Below are 21,723 nucleotides of genomic sequence, written 5' to 3'. Positions count from 1 at the left end.
GAGAGAGAGAGAGAGAGAGAGAGAGAGAGAGAGAGAGAGAGAGAGAGAGAGAGAGAGAGAGTAATAAAAAAATTCACTATGAGGGAACTAATGGTACATTTGACTGGGAAAATTTTTCAAAAATAAAATATCAGATTTAATAACTTAAAAATATTGATGATACTCATTGGTCAAGGCAGTTTAGGTTAAGGAAGGAAACCATTTTGACTCTCAATCTCGTATTTTACCATACCTAACCCTTGGAGTTATATGGTTTTACTTTGCATTAATTAGTCCTATAAAAATAATGGAAAAAATCCCTACCATGCCATGTGGTTCCTACCTTCAGACATGAAAAAAGGTAAAATAACAACCTAAACCCTGTGAAATGTGAAAATCCCACCCCTGTTTCTAGTAGTGGCATGTGCTTATTGACCCTTTGACCGATGCAAGAGCCAAATGCATAATTTGAGATATCAATATCGGATAGCATGGGTTTGTATCGGTAGCCATTCATCCTATATCCATGGAAAAAAATAATAACAAATTTAATACTATATACTAAAACCATGGCCACGCAACCTGGCAAGGATCCCCAAACTCACTTCAAAAGATAAAAATAAAAAATAAAATCTGAGAAGGGGTTGGACATATGGAGAAAATATATTGGTTGGAAGAAAAGTATTTACCGACCATCCATGGGTCAACATTAATATCGTTTGTCTTTCATCCATTAACAAATTAACAGTCCTTATCCATACAGGCAACACCCCCAGAGGGAAATTATGGGAATACAAACAAAATTAATAAGAGGGAGTTATGACTATTTTAACAAATTAAAAGGATGAGATTATTCAAAAATCAAGAATATATAAGTAAGAAGAAGAAAGCTTATCATTAGTAAAAAAGGCATTACATTCGTGAAACACTATTCACAAGGGAACCTAACAGGGAAATAGGCCCAACTAATGCTGAGCTTTATTATCACATACATCTGGTGGGTAGGGTCTCTTTCTCATTACATAGGCTTATATTATAGATCAGTCTTCAACTCTTCATATTAAGTCATTAACAATATTAAAGAGGGGATGAGAAGAGGAAGACTTAGAAGCAGAGGCTCCTGGGCAGAACACAACCCTGTAATTTGGTGTACCACCAGGGCAGGTGAAGGTACTTGTTGGGTCATCTTTAGGGTAACTGTAAGCATCACGGCATCTATCCTTAAAGAACCTAGAGAAATCGGTGGGCCCACAGCTTCCAGAGTTGCAGCAATACTGATCGGACTTGAACACAGTACATGGGTTGTTACAGCCGCCGGCGGTCCTGAGCTGCCCAGGACATTGACCATTGATGTCAGCTGTGCATCTAATCGCATGGCATTTGCCGCCGGCAGGTTTGGTGGGGCCAAATTCCATCGGAATATTAAATCCGTCAACGAGGGAGATGTCGAAGAAATCCAAATTGCCGTATTGGTTTAAAGCATACTCGGCTAAGGTGTTGGGAGGTACACCCCAGCCTTGGCACTGCAGCTGCCCACAGTCGCCCGTTTGGCATTTTCCATGCCCACTTGCGTCAAAGTTGCAGTTTGTTCGGCCCCAAATGCGGGCCATGGATGTGCCGGCAGCTACGTTGAGGGTCCAGGATTGGCCTGGGTCTAGTCGCCGACCACCACCTGGTGAAGCAGCGGCCCATACTGTGTAGGAGCACTGGTTTCGGATCTCAAAGGTGGCTGCATGGGTGAAGGTGGAGAGGATACTAGAGAAGAAGAAGAAGAAGGCGAGGAGGAGGAAGAGCTTGTAAAATGTGGCCATGTTAGGATTGATAAAAAGCTTGTTGGTGGGTAATGTTGGGAGGAGAGGTGTGGATTTTATAGTGGAGTGGCGGCTTTGATGTGGGCAATAGATAGCAGTGGATGATCACCGCCGTTAACATGTTAAGCCACAATTTGTTGACTTTGACTCTTACTTTTGTTATTTTGAAAAGTATAAAGATGCTTTACTTGATAGAAAAGAAGAACGAAATGATAACTGACCACGAGGATATACATGTGTCAAGGGCTGTGGGTGTCATTATTAATTATTTACATTATCAAAAAAATCTCTTTTATTAATTTATTTAATTTTTTCAACCTTGGCACGTGTCAGTAAACAGCATTCAAAATCATGTAGGTGGAGATTTCCTGGACTCGATAAGAATGGGGCAAGTAATGATTAGATTAGAGGCTCATACTTCGATGAATCCTTAGAACCTAAATTTGGTTGATGAAGTATGAATGTCCAATCAAAGTGTGATGAACGGTTCTGATGGGTTTGTTTGTGGGAGCCTGTGACTAGCAGGTTAAATCATAAGAAAATGCATATGGGAACTTGAAACCCCAGCTCCTATCATTGATTAATTTATTAATTTTATATTCATCCTCTTGATACATGTCATGTAGACAGCGTTTTTCACTTCACATAAGATGAGATTGGGATTAAAGAGGCTCCAGCTTCTATGTACCTTTAGAACCTAACTTTGGTTGATGGAGAATGACCGTGTGATCAAACCATGATGAACGGTTTTGATGGGTTTGTTTGTGGGGTGGGCCTAGGACTAGCAGATAAGATCACAAGAAGATTGCATTTTGGGAATTTGAACACCTGCCCTATTATGAAGGGTAAAAGTCTCATGTAGTAGTCTTTTTAGAAGTAAATTTTGGCACGCAAAGGAACTGGTCTAGGAGGCTGCAAGTCCATTACTTTTTAGGGGTATGGAGTCGGTTGTTGGACTTGGATGGGCATTCATGCTCAAAAGATTTGGAAATTGTCGGGCAAAAGGATGCTCGGTCGCACTGTCCTGATGCTTTGTGAGTTTGTGTGGTTTACTGGGATGCGAAGCATTATTTTATCATGTCCTGTGTCTGGGCATAGGATTTGGTAATTGTGTGAATTTCATGGATATTATATAATTGATAGCCTTTTAAGATTTGGAGGGTAAGGTTTTAAAAATTTGAACAAGCTCGATATTTCATGAAAGTAATCAAAACCCTAAACCCTAGAAAATAAATTAAGAAAAAAATAAAGATTATATATTTAAGTTTAGGGATTTTTTCTTTTAGAAGACGTTTTCCTGGACTACGATGATATTCACCGTGTGATCCTAGAGTGAGGGATCTCACATCTTCCTTCTCCTCCAGTAATATTAATCTACGCAATAAACAAAATTCCTATTCACTATAATAAAGCATGATTTTTTTTTTAAATTTAAAAGTGAAGACATGAGGTCGACTTATTATTATTATTTTTTTTATTTTTCTGCTAAGATTTTTTTTTTGTTATTTTATTAACTTGAAAAAAAATATAACGGTGAGAGAATAAATTTTTTTTTTTTTTTTTTTTTTTTTTTTTTTTAAGGTGGGGTCATGGCAAGTGCAATGGACATTGCCCGTATGCCATATTCCACATGGTAATTAAAAAGCAAAAGCATCTCACGGAAGATACCAGTTATATATTCTAGATATTTTAGTCATTAATGCAGGAGGCTTGGGATAATTATGAGCAACCTCCAATATCAAATATCCAATATGACTGGGCTTATGTCATTTTCTTTCTTTCTTGTGCCTTCTGGCTATCGATGCCGATGTTAAATGGATGGAGATATAAAGTCATAGTAGTGGACCAGATCTTTTTCTTTTTTTGGTGAAAGTAGTGGACCAGATCTTACCACCAAACAAAAGAGAGACATCAAAGTCCGAGAAGTAACATGGCGACTCAAGATGAAACTTTTATTTTTTATTTTTTTTGGTAATGCTCCAAGATCAAACTTCATTCATACCCAACTAAAGTCTTAAAGGGAGCCTCAGAGAGCAATTCTATGAACTGCTTGTTCCGGGTTAGATTATGGTACCAATTCTCTCTCTCGAAAGTTGACTTCCATATGCATGGGGTATTACCTGATCACTTAATTTATATGTATTAACTAGCTTCATTTTTATAGGAAATATAATTTTGACTTCTTCATAGTAGGTTATCAAGTTCCATGATGATTGTTACCTGATGAGGGTATTTCTCCCCCACCTCGGCCCGGGCAAGGAGCGTCCTGGCCAATGCTACTGGTACCTTATCTGGCCATGCTGCCACCTCGGCCCTCCATCTGGCCATGTAGTTACCTCGGCCCTTGGCCCTCCATCAGTCTGAGCTTCCAATTCGGCCCTCATTGGGCCGTGCTTTCTCCTCGACCCTCCATCAGGCCATGCTTCCTCCTTGGCCCCCTATCAGGCCGTGCTTCCACCTCGACCCATAGTCATGCTGCCACCTCGGCCCAGTGTCAACAACAAGGTTCCCAGAAACGTGCTCTCATCCACTCCTACATTCAAGGAACGTGATCCCTATTCACAAGGACAAGACTCTATCCACTACACTTCACCAGAGACATCTATCATTCACACAATTGGCATCTTCGAGATAAGAGGGGAATATTCCCTTAGGATACCTTAGGATCTGGAATATTCCCATAATCACAGAGCCACTCCCCTCAAGGACTCTACGTATAAATAGGACTTTACATAAACGTCTTCCATTCTCCCTCCATCAGCAGCCTATAAATATCACGGTAAGCCTCCATCATTCGGATCGATCACTTCTTTTACTGAAAAATCTCTCTTGAGCATCTGCTGTGGAAGGATCTGACTTAGGCATCAGAGAGTCAACTATCGGGTCAGCCCGGCTCTCCCCAGTCCTCTCTTCTATGCAGGTCGGCTGGAGCACGAGGAACTACAGGGAAGACCATTCAGTCAATTTTTGCCGTATCATTACCCAAAATAAAATAAAAAATAAAAAATGTAAGATCCTTGATTGATAAGATTGATTAATTTTTTAAAGAAAAAATGCTACCTATCAAGGATAGGTACACGGCTAAACACAACGGGCAGGTAAAGATCATGCTACCCTGCACGCTGGCTTGTACCTGTACCAATAGGATAACGTTCTTGAATTTTCCCTTAATTTTTTATTGTAATCTTTAGTTTTTGATAAGATTTGTAGTTAAATTTTAAAAATCTCTGCTAAAACCTTTTTAAATCATTTATATATTTACATAAAAAGAATGCTACCTCGTTGCTTGTGTGACTCTTGTGCCAAGACACAAAAAATGCTTAAAATTATCACCCTAGATCTAGTAAGATAAAAAAAATTCCATACGTGTGGATGCTCCTACATATGCTCTCATTGATCTCCACATTAATTAGAAGTCATGCGCCTAGCCAACAATCTCTTACCTTTTTATTTGTTAATAAATAATTGGTAGATTTTCTAATGTTATCCACCAACTTAGCATATTAGTTGTCTTTCAACCAAATTTTATTTTAAGAAAGAGAAACAACTCTAAATAGTTATCTATATAATTAGCATTAATGATATATATTATACTTATATTTTTATTTTAGGTTGAACCAATATCAAACCGGGTTTGACCTGACCCAAAGACGGTTTTGGTCTACGCATATAATCACTTGTCTCAAGACTTCCCGCGGCTGCTACATAGTTAGTTCACCTAAGCCCTCTTCATGCTGGCACTGCTTGCCGCTCATTGATGGTCCAGGACCAACCCTTGTTGAGTTGCTGGCCACGCCACCTGGTGAGATACAGAGGCCAAAACTATGAAGTGGCTTTGGTTTTTTATTTTCTTAAAGGGTTTAAATTTTAAGAATAATCCCATATTGACTAACTACTTTGGGACTCTATATGAGAATATACCAATTGGGTCTTTCTATTGTGCCCTGAAAGCCTAAAAGGGTTGTGTACTGGTTTATGACTGATGTGGCAAAAATTGACTAGCTGATCCTCCTTGCAGCTCTTGAAGCTTCAGCCGATCTGCACAGAAGAGAAGACAGGGGAGAGCCAGGCTGACCCAACAGTGGACTCTCCGATGCTCAAGTCAGATCTTTCCACAGCAGATGCTCAAGAGAGCTTTTAGTCAAAAGAAGTGATCGATCCCCCCAATAGAGGCTTACCTTGGTATTTATAGGCTATTGATGGAGTGGAAAAAAGGGGGAAGTTCGTGGAGAGTCCTACTGGGCATGGAGTCCTTAAGAGAAATGACTCTCTGATCCTAGGAATTTTTCAGATCCTAGCATATACTAGGAGAATATTCCCCTCTTATCTTGGAAGTGTAAGTCGTGGGGAGGGTGGATGCCTCTGATAACGTGTAGTGGATAGAGTCCTACCCTTGTGATCAGGGATTACGTTCCTCGAATGTAGGAGTGGATGAGAGCACGTTTCTGGGAGCCCTGCCTGATGAAGACCGATGTTCCAGCTTGGCTGATGAGGGGCCGAGGTGACAGCTAGGGCTGGTGAAGGGTTGAGGTGGCAACTTGGGCTGAAGGGGGCCGAGGTGACAGCTCGGGCTGATGAGGGGTGTAGACACCAAATTTTGTCACCCTCGGCAATGATGACAATATGAAGAATTACATGTTAGATATTTTAGACTTGGAGAATTTTCAAGCTTAGAGTAGAAAATGACCATTTTTCCCCTATAAAATTTCAAGAGAAAATATTTTCAAAAATTAGAATTTGATGTTGTGGATTATTGTTGTTTGTCCCTTCAAATCGAACATTACACTTTGATGCAAAAACTATGCGAATCGACGCTCGATTCTCTCTTTCATTATATGATCTGGGTCCCTACTTTATGCATATTTTTGCAAAGGTTCTCGATCGAGACAACAATCGTGTCTCACATCATTGGATAGTGCTCGAGACCACACGTCGAATTCTGACAAACGGTTTGAAAGATATGACCCCCAAAAGTTGACTCCAAAGTTTGGTATTAGATTCCATTCTAAGCAATGAAAGAGTGCCACATGGCGCCCAAATCCCTTTGTCCAAAAGCAAGCCTTTTTGGACAATTCTCTCTAGTTTTTTAGTCCCACATCGGAAATAAGAGATAATTGTCTCAAGTCCCAAGGCTATAAGTATAGCCCTTCCCCTCTTTCAATAGAGGAGAGGAAAAAAATTGAGAATTTGGGAGATAGGATGACCCCATCAAGGTTTTGGCTAACTTCTTCCCTCTAAAATCAAATATTCTCCAAGTCTAAAAGTTTAACACATTAATCCTTCCTTGATCCGGGAGATTTAGTCCGGTTCGGTTCGATTTGGGGCTTGAAGCACAAGGGTTATCTCCTCTTGTTTCTTGATTAAAGCCGGGTTTGAGGTATTTTTCTTCTCCCAATTGCAATTTAGAACTAGTTTATCTAATTTAATAGATTAGGTTTAATTAGTTTCAATTCGGTTTAATGTGATTTATTATATATAAATTGGTTTATTCCGATTAAATTAGGTGTATTTAGGTCTAATTGGTTCATTTAGATTAATTAGGTTTGATTAGCTTTAATTTGATTTAGTATGGTTTATTAAACGTGAATTAGTTGATTCCGGTTCAATTGGGTTTATCTTGCTTTAATTGGGTTTAATATAGTTTGATTTGGGTCATTGGGTCCAATCCATTGTTTTTGCTAATTCGTTTTATTTTCATTTTAATTGGTTTTGCTTTCTTTTATTGTTATATCTTTATTCAATTAATCGGTTTCATTTGTGGCTTAATATACTCACTTAATAAGTAGGTTTGATTTGATCTATTTTTGATTTATTTTTGTTCTTTAGACATAAGCCCTTAGATTAGGATCTCAAGCCCTTTCTTCTTCTCCCATCTCTTCTTCTCCTTATCTTCTTTCCTTGCCACCATTGGAACCCTTAAACAACAGCCACCGAACCTCCTTCACTTCTTCTTCTTCTTCTTCTTCTTCTTCTTCTTCTTCTTCTTCTTCTCATCTTATCCTCCATCTTTTGTTCTTTGTAAGAACCTAGCCGCCGCCGCCATCACACTCTTTATGACTGACGAACCCTGTGTGTCTTTCTCTAACCCATTTCTTGGTGAAACTCCGACTGCCGCAGCACCACCAGCTCCATCGATGCCTTCGGCAACAATAGCGGTAGCTCCGGTGAGATTCCATCTTCTTTAGTTGAAGGTGCAATGGTGCCGAGGCTGCTACTGTCCTCTCAATCCCCTTCTTATCCCTTCTTCTCCATTCTTTTCTTTGGCCGAAAGTAGATTTCTCCCCCATAGTGTCCCCTTCTTCTCCGATCAGGATAGTTAGAAGTTTATGGCCGAAACCCCATCTCCTTCTCTTCTATCTCTTTCTTATTTTCTTTTTCTTTTTTTTGTGTTCATTTTCTTTTGTTTATTCATTCCAGTTTTTTATTTTATTTATTTATTTATTCAATTTTGTAATTCAAATTGTAATATACTCCCCAACCCCTATCATTATGTGATATTTCTCATATTTCACCTTTGCCTTTGTCGTGTTTCAATTAATTCGTCGTGTTTCAATTAATACTTTTAGGGGATTCCATATGGAGTCCTAGGGTCACTCTAATCCAGCCCCTTAGGATCAAGGGCTGAAACCGATTGGATTTTGCTTATTATTTTTGAATCATATGATAACCATAGGGTTTCACTAATTTCTATTAAATTAGGATTTTGAATCAGCAAATGGGTCTATGGGCCGTAGTCTAGGATATAGGTCAGTACGGGCATGGCTGACCCCCCCCTCAAATCGGCTCGTAGCATTAGGTGCATTACTTGGGTTCTCGGGTTGATAAAAATGTACCTGTTTCGGTTCATTTCTTTTTATCTCAAATAGCGTGTCCCTTTAGAATTAATTGTGTATTTAATTTAAATTCGGATATCTTGCCATATTGATAATCATTAGATTTAGATAGGATAGTCAATATCATGTTTGCCATGCTTTGTGTTTATTAACATGTCTTTTTTATACTTGATGATTTGAGGTTAAAAAGCTTAATTTATTTTACGATTAGCTCAAGATAAACATAATTAGGGCAATTAGGTTTCATAATTTATTTAATTAAACCATAGGTTCAGTTTAATCTTCCTAAACTAGATTAGGTAGACTAGTAAAATGCTTTCATTTAATGTAATTAGCCCATTTAACTTTTCTAATTTAATTAGGCCCCATTTAATTTAAAATTTTTTTTACCAATTAGATTAAGTAGGATTGTAGTAATTTATTTCACAAATTACTAGGGATTGGGTTTAATCATTTTAATTAATTTAATTTAGGATCTCACAAATTCATTGATCATCCATCTAGGTCAGGCTCAATTAATCGAATTAGTTTAATTTAGGGTTTCATAAGTTGCTAAACTAATCCTAGGTTTAGGCTTATTTAATTAGCTTAATCTAAGACTCATAATACATTAATTAAATCATTTAGGCTTATTTAATTAGCGTAATCATTTCATTATTTGCATCATAACCTAGCTAGCATAATTTAGACACTTGGTTTAGGGCTTTCACATATCATGCTTATTTAGGGCTTTCAATGACCTAGATTAGAACTAGTTAGTAGGGTACAAATAAACTTTGATCAAACAAAAAGAGACCGGCCTTAGGGTCGGGTAGACTGGGTGCCTAACACCTTCCCAATCTGTCACTTGATACTTGTCTTGAATCTTGGTGCAAACCAGTCTTATCCATCAGAGTCATTAGTCTCTCTCCCTTGATTGGGGGAGACATTTATGGGTCCTAGATCCTTTCTAGATGACGACTCCCTTTTACCCATAACGTGTATCCCCCCCTTTGGCATTTGATGACCAAGGGATACTATCTCATCTCATTAGGTTCAAACCCCAGCGTGTGTACACGCGCTACGCGCCATATCACAATTCGGGCGGAGGTTCATGATACCTACAAGGGGCTGAGGTGACAACTCGGGCTGATGAGGGGCCGATGTGACAGCTCAGGCTGAAGGGGCCAAGGTGACAACTCGGGCTGATGAGGGGCCGAGGTGACAGCTCGGGCTGATGAGGGACCGAGGTGACAACTCGGGCTGATGAAGGACCGAGGTGGCAGTACGGCCTGATGAAGAGATGGAACAGCAATGCAGCATTCATTAGGACGCTCCTTGACCGTGCCGTGGTAAGGGAGATAATCCCTCATCAATGACCAAAGTGGCTGCATGACCCAACGTAAAGAGGGGGCTAAGGAAACAAGGAAGAAGACGGGGAGGAGGATCTTGAAAAGGGCCATTTTTATTAGATCAAGAGGAAAGATCTTGCATCCTAAACCTTTAGTACAAAAGTCGTCCATGTTGGGGTCTTTTCAATCGTTAAATCCTCACTGTCACTCACTATTCATGGCAGATGATTTGAGTCCAAACCTTTAAGCCTATTCTTATGGTTGTGAAGCATGTTGGCCCAAGGCCCAAGAAGCTTTGAAGTGGCATGGGCTAAGCCTAGTCCATCCTAACCATGAAGGTTAGTCAGCCCAAGCCTATTACTAGATAATAACTTTGGTTAGAAAAAATTGAAAAATCTTGAATTACTCCTTTAGGCTTTGTTTGGTTGCAAGGGGAATGCAAATTTTTTATGTCAAGTGGAATTTTTTTTTTTAGAAAAAATAAATTTAGATGTTTGATTGCAAGGGAAATATATTTTACATGTGAAAAAAATTCACTTAACCATTAAAATTTCCCTTTTATTTCCCCACCAAAATAGGAAGAAAAAAAAAAACCCCCCACTCTCACAATCTCTCCCACTCTCGTGACTCTGACCCCGCTCATGACTCTCAATGATCTCTCTTCTCTCACGTGACTCAATTGGGTTTTCTTTACCAAAAGACTTTGGGTTTGAGCAAGATGGAGCATTACTGACCTGATGGGTTTGTTTTGACCAAAAGACTTTTGGAACGGGCCTTTCAGTTGTTGTCACGTGTGATCTATTACTGTTTTCTTTGTGATCATCTTTTATATTATTTTAAATATTTATTTATGCTGCATTCATTTGATATATAGAATGAAATGATTTATTTTGGTTGGTGATAGAACATAGTATCTGATGATATTTGGTTTGATTTGGTACAGAACTTGAATGATCAATTCACATAACCAATATAAATTTTGAGGTGCTGGGTGGGTTCGGGATTAAAAAATACTCTCCCCCCATCTCTTTTGAGAAGTTTAGTTGGATTATTAGTTTTTTAAAATTTTACATCTATTTTACATTAATTTTACATCCAACCAAACAACTATGGTAAACTAATTTCACTTCACTTCTATTGCAATCAAACGACTCAAAAGGGAAAAAAAAAATCACTTCACTTCCCTTCACTTCCATTCCCTTCCCATTTCCCTTGCAACCAAACACAGCCTTAGGTAAATCCGAAATAAAAGGGTCTTACTAGTTACAAATTTACAATATTAATGCGTGTAGTGATCCTTCATCCATCAGTGTCGCAGGCACCGTAGGTCAACGAAATATTGTTGTTTTAATGGCAATATAAGATTTTGGGCTGGGGTCCTGAGGATCGCTGCCAGGTTGCATGCAGTCTGTACCGGTGCCCCTATCAATGGGACAGCATGCAGAGGGCATCTAAACAGGCGGTGGGTTTGTAATTTCATAGGCCCTTGTGAGAGGGTACGAGATTATTCCCAGCCAATTCCTGCCAATTCTGGCCTATTTCGACTGATTTGGTTCAGACCGATTCAATTTTTTTGAAACCTTGACTACAATAGGGTGGGTTCTCTTGTTCAGATCGATGCCTTTGGTTTGAGAAGAGACAGATTAAAACGATTAAGCCCTTGAATAAAACATCGTATCATCACTTGAGCATCAATCCACACACACGCATACATGTAGAGAGCAAAAGAAAATATGTATGGTTTCATTTTAGCTATCGTCTTTGAGACGTGGAAGATGTAGAGAGATTTTCATACACAGGGAAGGAAAAACAGAGCCTGATGGGCAAAACACGACCCTGTAATCGCTATTACCACCGCAGGTAAACGTGCTTGTGGTATCATCCTTAGGGTAACTGTAGGCATCTGGGCACCTATTCTTGAAGAACTTAGAGTAATCGGTTGGGCCGCAGCTTCCTGAGGTGCAACAGTATTGATCAGTTTTGTACACCGAACAAGCGTTGTTACAACCTCCCGAAGCCCGCAATTCCGCCGGACATTGGCCATTGATATCGGCCGTACATCTAATGTCGTGACAAGCACCGTTGGTTGAGCCGAAGTCCATGGGGACATTAAATCCGTCGACGAGTGATATATCATAGAAATCCAAGTTATTGGACTGGTTTAGACCATATTCGGCTAGGGTGTTTGGTGGTGAACCGTAGCCTTGGCATTGCAGAAGCCCACCACAGTCGCCGGTTTGACAACTTCCTCGGCCGTTCCCATCGAAGTTGCAGTTGGTTCGGCCCCAAATACGGCCACCTGTTGTGCCGGCAGGCACGCTGATGGTCCAGACCTCGCCCTGGTTGAGCTGCTTCCCACCACCGGGTGAAGCGGCAGCCCAGACTGTGTAGGGGCAATTGTTCCTGATCTCAAAGTTGGCTGCCTGTGCGAAGGTGAAGAGGACTGCAGTGAAAATAATGGAGAGGTGAAGGTTTCTCGAGAGGGCCATTTTCGTAACTGAGATAGAAATTGGGTCTTCCTTCCTCACATTCAGGCCCGCAGTGGCTTCTGTTCTTTTGGGGCTATGGCAGTTCGTCTGAGCTTGAGGAGCTTTTGTAACCGGCGAGAACTGAGACACCGACAGAGGCTTGTTTTTTGCGTCACGAGTCGTGCGTGCCCTACGCATAACTACAATACTTTCATTTCATATGAGCTCTGGCCATTTGTGTTATTTCCGTGTTAGGGACGTAAATGTTAAGACTTAGGGAATCCCTTAAAGAGTCAGTCCGGTCAAAGAACGTACATGATAAGTGTACGCGTTTCGGTTTTCAAAGAAAATATTTTCATATCCAACACGTCTTCTATAACTTGACTATAGGGCTGAGAATGGGGAAATATAGAGGCCGGGTTAGGTTTAGGTTTACCTACGAGTTTGTTCTTGTACATCATTGGTCTTGGACTCTTGGCATTTAGAATCCTTAAATGTAGAGAGACTCAATGGATTCTAAATATTAGGATCAAAAGCATACAAGATTGTCCTTGTGCCTGGAGCTTATCTGATGTCAAAAATATCCACAGTAGAAATGGTTATAGGTGTTGGCAGGTCCTAGCTAGTTAGCTACTAGGTTTCGTTGTTATGTTTGGTTGCAAAGGAAATTTAATTGCACGCACTTCTAAGTTTCAATGGTCAAACGAAGAATCAATGAACACCCTCGGTTTCCTCAGTGTCTAAGGAAAGTCTGGATTAGGTCCTCGAGAATGGTTCTCAAAAGGTGATTGATCTGCATATGGAATTCATTTGTTCTCTTTTCTTACAATAGGTTTTCACATTGAGTGGATTCCATGTTGGGATCAAGCACACCATGAGAAACATTCTCATACGAGGACTTGATCCAAACTCGTAAAAAAAAGGAGAGTTTCAGGGTGAAATTAGATCAAAAGAAGGAATCGTGTATTTAGGTAGCAATGACTAAGAGGTCCTGTCTAATGCCTAAGATGCCAATGGGTTTCTTAATGGAGGGGGAGGGGGAGAAGATAGAAGGGTAAAAGTGTTTTAAAAAAAAAAAGGTGATAGAGAACACTATTTTTGAGAAGTTTTGTAATACCAATCTTTATTTTGCAAGCACAGCTCCTACACCAGTAAGAGGGGCCCATTAGAGCGCTCGCAAAAGCATCAATAGCTGTGGGGTTTTTATTCACAAGGGGCGTGAGAGTGATTTTGTATGGGTTTGTATCTGGTTGAAAAAGCCATGCTCCTGGATATGGACTCCTTTTTTTTTCTTTTAGTTAAATGAAACACTGGTTTGATAATGTAGTTAACTAAAACCCATTTCTAACCCCCAACCCAACCCGCCCCCCACCCCCCCCCACCCCCCACCTCCCACTCCAACATCCACCCAAAAAAAATTTTTAGGTAATCTTTTCATTTTCTCTTGAATGAACTTGGAATACAATGAATCCAACATTTAATACGATTGGTTTGAGACTAGGGTATATATGATATGGGCAAAAGAGAACCCTATTCGCTTGAGTGTGTAGGCCAATGGAAGGCTACATGGACGCATTTGGGTGGGGGTAGGATAGTCTTTTCGTGCTCACCTATGTCTGGGCTTAGAGGCACACATGTGGGCATTGTTCTTTTCTTCAAATGATATTATCTATATCAAGTAAAGGTGATGCGGTGTTGTCTTTTAATGCTCGCCTATGTCTAGGTGTGGAGACACACAAGCGGGCAGAGTCCTATTATTTATATGATGTTATCTAAGTGATGTAAAGGTCGTATATTGCACCCAAGGGAAAAAATAAATAAATAAAGGTCACATATGGTTTTGAGTAAAAGGGGAAACCTTCCCCACATTGCGAGTGTGCAATTTTTCTCTCATTAGGACTTTTTTTTAATAGGAAACCATAGAAGATAAAGATAAATATGAAAGTTTTAATTTTATTATTATTATTATTATTATTATTTTTTGGGAATAATAACTCTGAATTTTTTTATTATCATTTTTTGCATCTATAGTATAAAAAGATGGACATGGATCCTTGCTGCCAGCTGCGCATATCCAAAGGCTAAAATCCAAGGAATAAGTGATTGGTATTGGTATTGGTATTGATATTGGTATCTTTGATAATATCAATCCCAATCAATTTTGCCCTTATTTTTAAAATATAAAAATTATTATTTTATCCTTATTCCGATATTTTACTTTTTCAGGTATCAATCAACAAATATCAATTCAAAACGACCGATACGACAGATTATACTGATTTTAAGAAACTTGCTGACAGCACCCGTTAGATACACATCCCAAGTACATCCCAGCCCTCAGATGCATGCTGGAGAAAATCCGATTCTAAAAGGATCTCCTCTCTATTGTACGAAGAAGGGCAAAGTTGAAATAACGACAAACTCACCGTAAATTTTTATGGTTGTACAAAGCGAAGCTCTAAATTTTATGGATCGGGATCCTCTCAAGAGCGGTAAGGTGAAGAACCTGAGGCTCAAAACCGAAGGATCCTGGGCTCTATCACACCAAGCTCCAACCAACTGCCATAGCAATTGTCCTCACAGCTATATTATTATATAGGTACTTGACGCACAATTGAACCTAGCAAGTAATAACTAACCAATCTTATTAAAACAGTAACGACACATGACATTTGCAGTTTTATTTAGGTAATATAATAAGATCTTTGAGACAGGCCTGCAACTCAAAAGATCTTTCCACACATGAACAAGAGCAGTAGAGCCTGATTATGGGCAAAACACGACCCTGTAATCGCTATTACCATTACAGGTAAACACGACCGTGCTTGTGGTATCGTCCTTAGGGTAACTGTAGGCATCTGGGCACCTATTCTTGAAGAACTTAGAGTAATCGGTTGGCCCGCAGCTTCCTGAGTTGCAACAGTATTGATCCGTTTTGTACACCGTACAAGGGTTGTTACAACCTCCCGGAGCCCGCAATTCCGCCGGACATTGGCCATTGATATCGGCCGTACATCTAATGTCATGACAAGCACCATTGGTTGAGCCAAAGTCCATGGGAACATTAAATCCGTCGACGAGTGATATATCATAGAAATCCAAGTTATTGAACTGGTTTAGACCATATTCGGCTAGGGTGTTTGGTGGTGAACCGTAGCCTTGGCATTGCAGAAGCCCACCACAGTCACCGGTTTGACAACTTCCTCGGCCGTTCCCATCGAAGTTGCAGTTGGTTCGGCCCCAAACACGGCCACCTGTTGTGCCGGCAGGCACGCTGATGGTCCAGACCTCGCCCTGGTTGAGCTGCTTCCCACCACCGGGTGAAGCGGCAGCCCAGACTGTGTAGCCGCAATTGTTCCTAATCTCAAAGTTGCCTGCCTCTGCCGAGGTGAAGAGGACTACTGCACACACAAAAATGGAGATGTAAAGGTTTCTCGAGAAGGCCATTTTGGTAACTCAGAGAGAGAGAGAGAGAGAGAGAGAGAGAGAGAGAGAGAGAGGTTCTGGTTCTTCCTTCCGTGACCCTCGAAGCCTCAATGGCATTTGTACGTTCGCAGCTATGGCGTTTTGCCTAAGCTCGGGATGCTTTTATGGAAGAGGGAGTTGGAACGGTCAAAGAAGAAAAAAAAAGTGAGCAGTGGGACTGCCCATCTTGGGACCCATTTGATAACGTTTCTGTCATTTCTGTTTCAAGAAACAGTAGAAACATAAATTTTCATTTCTAGAAACAGAAACGGAATTGAAAGTGTTTGATAAGTCATGTTTTTAGAAGTCGATAGTAATCAGCGAAAGAATGGCCACGAGTCGTTTCCAGAAACAGGCGAAATAGGTAGAAATTATTTTGCCTAAGTCATTTATTGAACTATAAATAGGTAGAAATTTCAATTTCTATTTTTGAAAACAAGTGAAATGAAACAATTTCATTAAACGTTTTTTGTTTCATTTCTGCTGAGAAACGGAAGAAACTCGTTTCTTGAAAAGTTATCAAACGGGCCCTTGATGTATGTGTGGAAAAGTTAATTCTTTGTCCAATTTCCACTTCATATTACCAAGCAAGTTGGATTACCCAAATTCTCCCTCTGTAGATTTTTTTTTTTTTGCCTTGGTAAAATCCACCACAGGATTATCACTGCAAAAATAAAATTCTAAGCATTCCCCACAGCAAATAGACAATCACATTTCAAAGTAAAGAAATTAAATAGTCCTCTGAGCTTGGAAGTAAATTGAATTATAATATAAAAAATTTAGCACAACTTTGTCTTCTCTTAAAAGAAAATGATGAGTAATTGGCATCACAAAGGTCTAAATTTTCAATGTCACGAAACATCAATTATGTCATATGGACATATGATATGTTCATTTCGATCATTGGATAGAAAGAACATGGTTTATATTAGCCACATGTCAAGTTTCAGAGTCTAATTCAATTAAATACATCTTTTTATATTGAAACACATCTTGTGTATGTACATGTATGTGTATCTTTACAGTAGACATTACTATGTACTCTCAACTCTAGGTGAGAGCGAATGGTTTAAAAAAAAAAATGTAATAACAGATAAGTCAAGTTTACTGTATGATTTTTGAAAACTTCACTTTCCATTATGACATGGATAATCTCACAAAATATGTATATAGTTTATTCAAATACTTGAGTTTATCAATAGGTCACAAGCACATAAAAATAGGATGTTTTAAATGTATTTATCTTCCCACTATTGATATTTCTTACTAGAGAAGGCAGAGAAAGCGAACCTCCTTCACATAATAAATTACATCAAGATAAATTTTATGCATGTTCATGGTGCACAATCATGCACATAACCATCAAAATGAGGTGAGGTGCTTTTCATAGACTTTCATTCTTCATCCAATGATTATGTGCATGATCTGCATAATGTACCACCGTGCATAAAACTTTTTACCTTAAAATATAATGAGATAATGGTACAATTTTATTTCCAACATATAGTATATGAAAAAATACATGGCAAACTTTCAGTGAATGCAAAGCAATTTTACTCTACTTGTACATCGAGAGGATTCAAATTCATTGGCCATCAACGAGTGAGACTGTTTTTGTGATCATGCAGAATGATTATTGTTGAGTATAATGATGCAATAAACATTGGATGACCCAAAACATTTGAAAACACGAACCGAGATTATTTATACTATTCGATGTTCATCACATCACCGCAGTATCTATAGAGTATGCTTGAGATGATATCATCAAAAGTTAAACATGGAGTGGACTTCCTAAGTCGTGACACTGACAGTGACAGGTTAATTGCGGGATGACCCAAATCCTTAATTGCCGCGCTACTGTTTTTGGTTGGAAGGTTGCCGCCCTCCTACTTTGAGGTCTTGTGTGTGTGTGGGTTTTCTTCTCCGTGAAGGAAAATTTAGAAAAGCCTGTCTGGATGTAACGAAATTGAATGGAAAACTTCGGAAGAAAGGTCAAAATCAACTCTAGCCATCTATTGGTCATGCACTTGTAAGGTTGGGAATTAGGAATATCCACAGCATCTTCCACGAATGCCACTACCCGGTACCCCTCCTGTCCTTTTCTGTTTGGCAGCTCCTGGCTAATATGTTAAATGATCGAAGAATTTTCTTTCACACAATTGATCAGGGATTGGATGACATTAAAAGACAATTGACTGGGTAGTCATATTCTAGGGAATCCCTTGGCTAATGGGTCCGGATGGCATTTATAGGATATAAGGAGAATAGTGGGGTATTATTTTAATTTAATTTTTTTTTTAACCCAAGATGATAGCATAGTTGGTGAACAATGAACTTAGTATGAGTCGAGGATGTTTAGTGCTCTTTACTGTTTTCAGTTAAAGTTGAATGGTTTTCATTCAACCTTTGTATGATCCGGTGCATGCGGTTGTGCAGTCAGTACGGGTCCATGGGATTAGTCAGGCCGAAGGCCTGGATACCCATCGTCAACCAAAAAAATATTTTTATTATTATTATTTTTTTTTAATGTAAAAAAAAATTATTTAATTAAGAAAGGAAATTACAATGTTAGACATAATCTCATATTATAAATCTCTCAATTCTGGTCTTATTGGCAAATTGATAAGCAACAAATATCAATTTGTGACATTGTTTCTTCAACTCAAACTAATCAAAATCTAAAGATAAGTATTTTAGGTTAATCAAAAATGTAAACAAACTCCATGAATAAAACATCAAATCATCTCCTCAGAGTTAAAACAGTGGTGGCACTTATCCCTAATTGCCTTGATTGGTAGATTCCTTCAAAAATGCCTTTGATTTTTTATTCTCATGCGCTCCATGTAAAGCAAGAGTTTGGGGATACAAAAATACAGGAGCCATTTAAAATTAAGACTAATGCTCATCCAACTTTGATTGTTAATGTCAAGTGAGAGAGAACACTACCTGATCCTGTAGCCCCTGAACTAACACAAGGACCAATGGAAATACAGCCCAAGCATTCATAACTTTTGAGTTTTCCATTCTTTTGTTTTCTTGTGTAATTCCATTACCTACTACGACTTAAAAAATAGTAAATAAATAAATCCATTACATATGAGGTTCATAATTTCCTTTTTTCAATTTTTTTTTTTTATCCAGCAAACAAACACGGTGAAAATGATACTTTAAATCTCCAACATATAAAGGACAAATATATATATATATATTTTTTTTCTTTTTTTTTTTGTAACTAAAATAGGGTGCTCTATAATAGTGATCATAGCCCTCAGGACAAGGCCCAGTACGATAAACAACGCTTTTACAGGACCAATGAACGGTGATGACTTAAGAACATTTTCACCATTAGACTAACAACTCCATTGATATAAAAGATAGATAATCATGACCATAGAAACATGGATGAATACTACATAACAAGTGAAGGAAAAGTTTTCCCTTTACCCAAAAAACAAAAAAACCTTTCCCTTGGGTAAGTTACTCCAAACTCCAAAAGATCCCTCAAGCTTGGGAAAAAAGATCCGAATATCCGATCCCGTGCACGGTTAAGCATGTAACGCAATCATGGCGGTTTTGGGGTGGGCTCATTAGTGAGGGGGTCCATGGCCATTTATGTCTTATGTGCCCGACCTCTTTGGCCCTTTGCAATATTAATGTCTACATTATCTGTGGTACCAAACAGACTCGCTATCGCGCTGCCTCGTCCCATTTGTCTTCACAAGCTCTTTGTGGGCCTCTTGCCTCTTTCTTTGATGAACAGTTTCGACTACTTAGGTCTGAGATAGACCTCATCTTAGCTACGTACAAGCCATGTGCAATGAAGAATTTGAGCTTTCACGTTTGAAACACACCATGAATTGTAATATCATCCTTCCACATGACATGAAAGAGATAAAGATGGATCATATTAGAAGTCTTCCTCGAGAGTGACCATCCTGTCCCTGTAAAATGAAAACTTCAATCTCTATTGAATGTCTCTATTGGACCACGCAATTTCGTAGTCCTTTTCTTTTCATATGAAAAATTGAGGCCAAACATATGAACCTCTCAGACCAATCAAAACAGATAGGTCCTATGGCTGTAGGGGGATCAGGATCCTTTGTTCTACGACACGACATGTGGTGCAGATCCAAGGGCTACACGTTTGAGGACTCTCAACCCTTAAATCTACATTGCACTGTAGTGTGCTACATAAGAATCCCACTGTGCACAAAACTTCTCCTTTCTTCCTCTTACGGAGATGTTTATGGGTTCATTATAGGCCAATAAGGGAAAAAAGAAATAAAAAATTCCTCCATAACCACAACCGTTAGTGGAAAAGACAAAAAAAAAAAAAAAAAAAAAAAAAAAAAAAAAAAAAAAAAAAAGGGAATAGTGAACTTGATGTCGGCTGCGGAGGTTGTATCCCCTGAGTAGTTGAAGGAACTGTGGGGTCAGAGCATATCATTCGAAGAGTGAGTTTGAGCTATAGCTGCGGAGCGAGCAAAGTTCTAAAACTCGGAATCGGTCTTGGGAGAATTCTGAATCGGACTACATCGTACAGATTTACCCTTTTTTCTTTTTTTAACCGTTGGGCCGAACCTGTATATTGGGATGGGATCGTTCAGGATAAAAACGGATCTTATCCAAGTTTTAGAAACATAGCGAAGAGACATGAGATGAAATGAGGGAAGAAGACGAAGAACCAACGTCAGAAACAGAACTGCTAGTTTCCAATTGAGAAGACACCATGAACAGATTAGGAAAGCTGAAGGCAGTTTTATTTATTTAGTTAATAAATATATATCTTTTGAGACCTGCAACTCAAAAGATCTTTTCACACATAAACAAGAGAAGTAAAGCCTCATTATGGGCAAAACACGACCCTGTAATTGCTATTACCACTGCAGGTAAACGTGCTTGTGGCATCGTCCTTGGGGTAACTGTAGGCATCTCTGCACCTATCCTTGAAGAACCTGGAGTAATCGGTTGGTCCGCAGTTCCCTGAGTTGCAACAGTATCGATCCGTCTTGTACACCGTACAAGGGTTGTTACAACCTCCCGGAGCCCTCAACGCCGCCGGACATTGGCCATTGATATCAGCCGTGCATCTAATATCATGACAGCCACCGTTGGTTGGACTGAAATCCATGGGGATGTTAAACCCATCAACCAGTGAAATGTCATAGAAATCCAAGTTATTGTAACCGTTTAGCCCGTATTCGGCTAGAGTGTTGGGTGCTGCACCGTAGCCTTGACACTGTAGAAGCCCATTACAGTCACCGGTTTGGCACCTTCCTCGGCCGTTGCCATCAAAGTTGCAGTTGGTTCGGCCCCAGACACGGCCACCTTTCGTGCCGGCTGGCACGTTGATGGTCCAGACTTCACCGCGGTTGAGCCGCCTCCCACCACCTGGTGATGCAGCGGCCCAGACTGTGTAGGGGCAGTTGTTCCTGATCTCAAAGTTGGCTGCCTGTGCGAAGGTGAAGAGGACTGCAATGAAAATAATGGAGAGGTGAAGGTTTCTCGAGAGGACCATTTTCGTGAGAGAGAGGCTTTTTTCGTTTGCAGCTGTTTTTGTCAAAACTTGGGTGCTTTTAAAGCGGATGGAGTGAGTGGGAATGAAATCTCAGGAATAGGGGTGAAAAATTCCATCTAAAGAGATTATTTTCAAATCTACAGATTCCATTTTCTTGGCCTTTATCCCTAGACATATCCCACACGCCACGTTTTTTATCATACATATTATGATAGAGAAAAGTTTATATCGTTATCTCATTTTCTTTTTTTTAATTTATTATTAGGGAAAATTACATCCCCTCTCCTATAGTTTGCTGAAATTATGCGTGGATCC

General features: G+C 39.4%; 3 protein-coding genes across 3 annotated transcripts; all 3 read right to left on the bottom strand.

Annotated features, from left to right (window-relative positions):
* Window positions 1–849: 849 nt before the first annotated feature.
* On the bottom strand, window positions 850–12,635 carry LOC122087041. The gene is made up of 2 exons (XM_042656014.1): window positions 11,771–12,635; window positions 850–1,708 (listed from the first exon to the last, which is right to left on the bottom strand). The coding sequence occupies exons 1-2, from the start codon at window positions 12,618–12,620 to the stop codon at window positions 1,035–1,037; spliced, it is 1,524 nt and encodes a 507-aa protein (XP_042511948.1). The 5' UTR covers window positions 12,621–12,635; the 3' UTR covers window positions 850–1,034.
* A 2,401-nt stretch (window positions 12,636–15,036) lies between these two features.
* On the bottom strand, window positions 15,037–15,977 carry LOC122087038 (protein P21-like). The gene has a single exon (XM_042656011.1). It carries the CDS (start codon window positions 15,867–15,869, stop codon window positions 15,189–15,191), a length of 681 nt encoding a protein of 226 aa, XP_042511945.1. The 5' UTR covers window positions 15,870–15,977; the 3' UTR covers window positions 15,037–15,188.
* A 4,649-nt stretch (window positions 15,978–20,626) lies between these two features.
* Window positions 20,627–21,457, bottom strand: LOC122087039 (protein P21-like). Its single transcript, XM_042656012.1, has one exon. The coding sequence runs from the start codon at window positions 21,406–21,408 to the stop codon at window positions 20,737–20,739; it is 672 nt and encodes a 223-aa protein (XP_042511946.1). The 5' UTR covers window positions 21,409–21,457; the 3' UTR covers window positions 20,627–20,736.
* Window positions 21,458–21,723: the final 266 nt, after the last annotated feature.

This window comes from Macadamia integrifolia, chromosome 8, assembly GCF_013358625.1.
Source record: "Macadamia integrifolia cultivar HAES 741 chromosome 8, SCU_Mint_v3, whole genome shotgun sequence".
NCBI lineage: Eukaryota > Viridiplantae > Streptophyta > Magnoliopsida > Proteales > Proteaceae > Macadamia > Macadamia integrifolia.
Note: the sequence above shows the minus strand (reverse complement) of the source record. Positions and strands in the feature narration are given on the sequence as shown.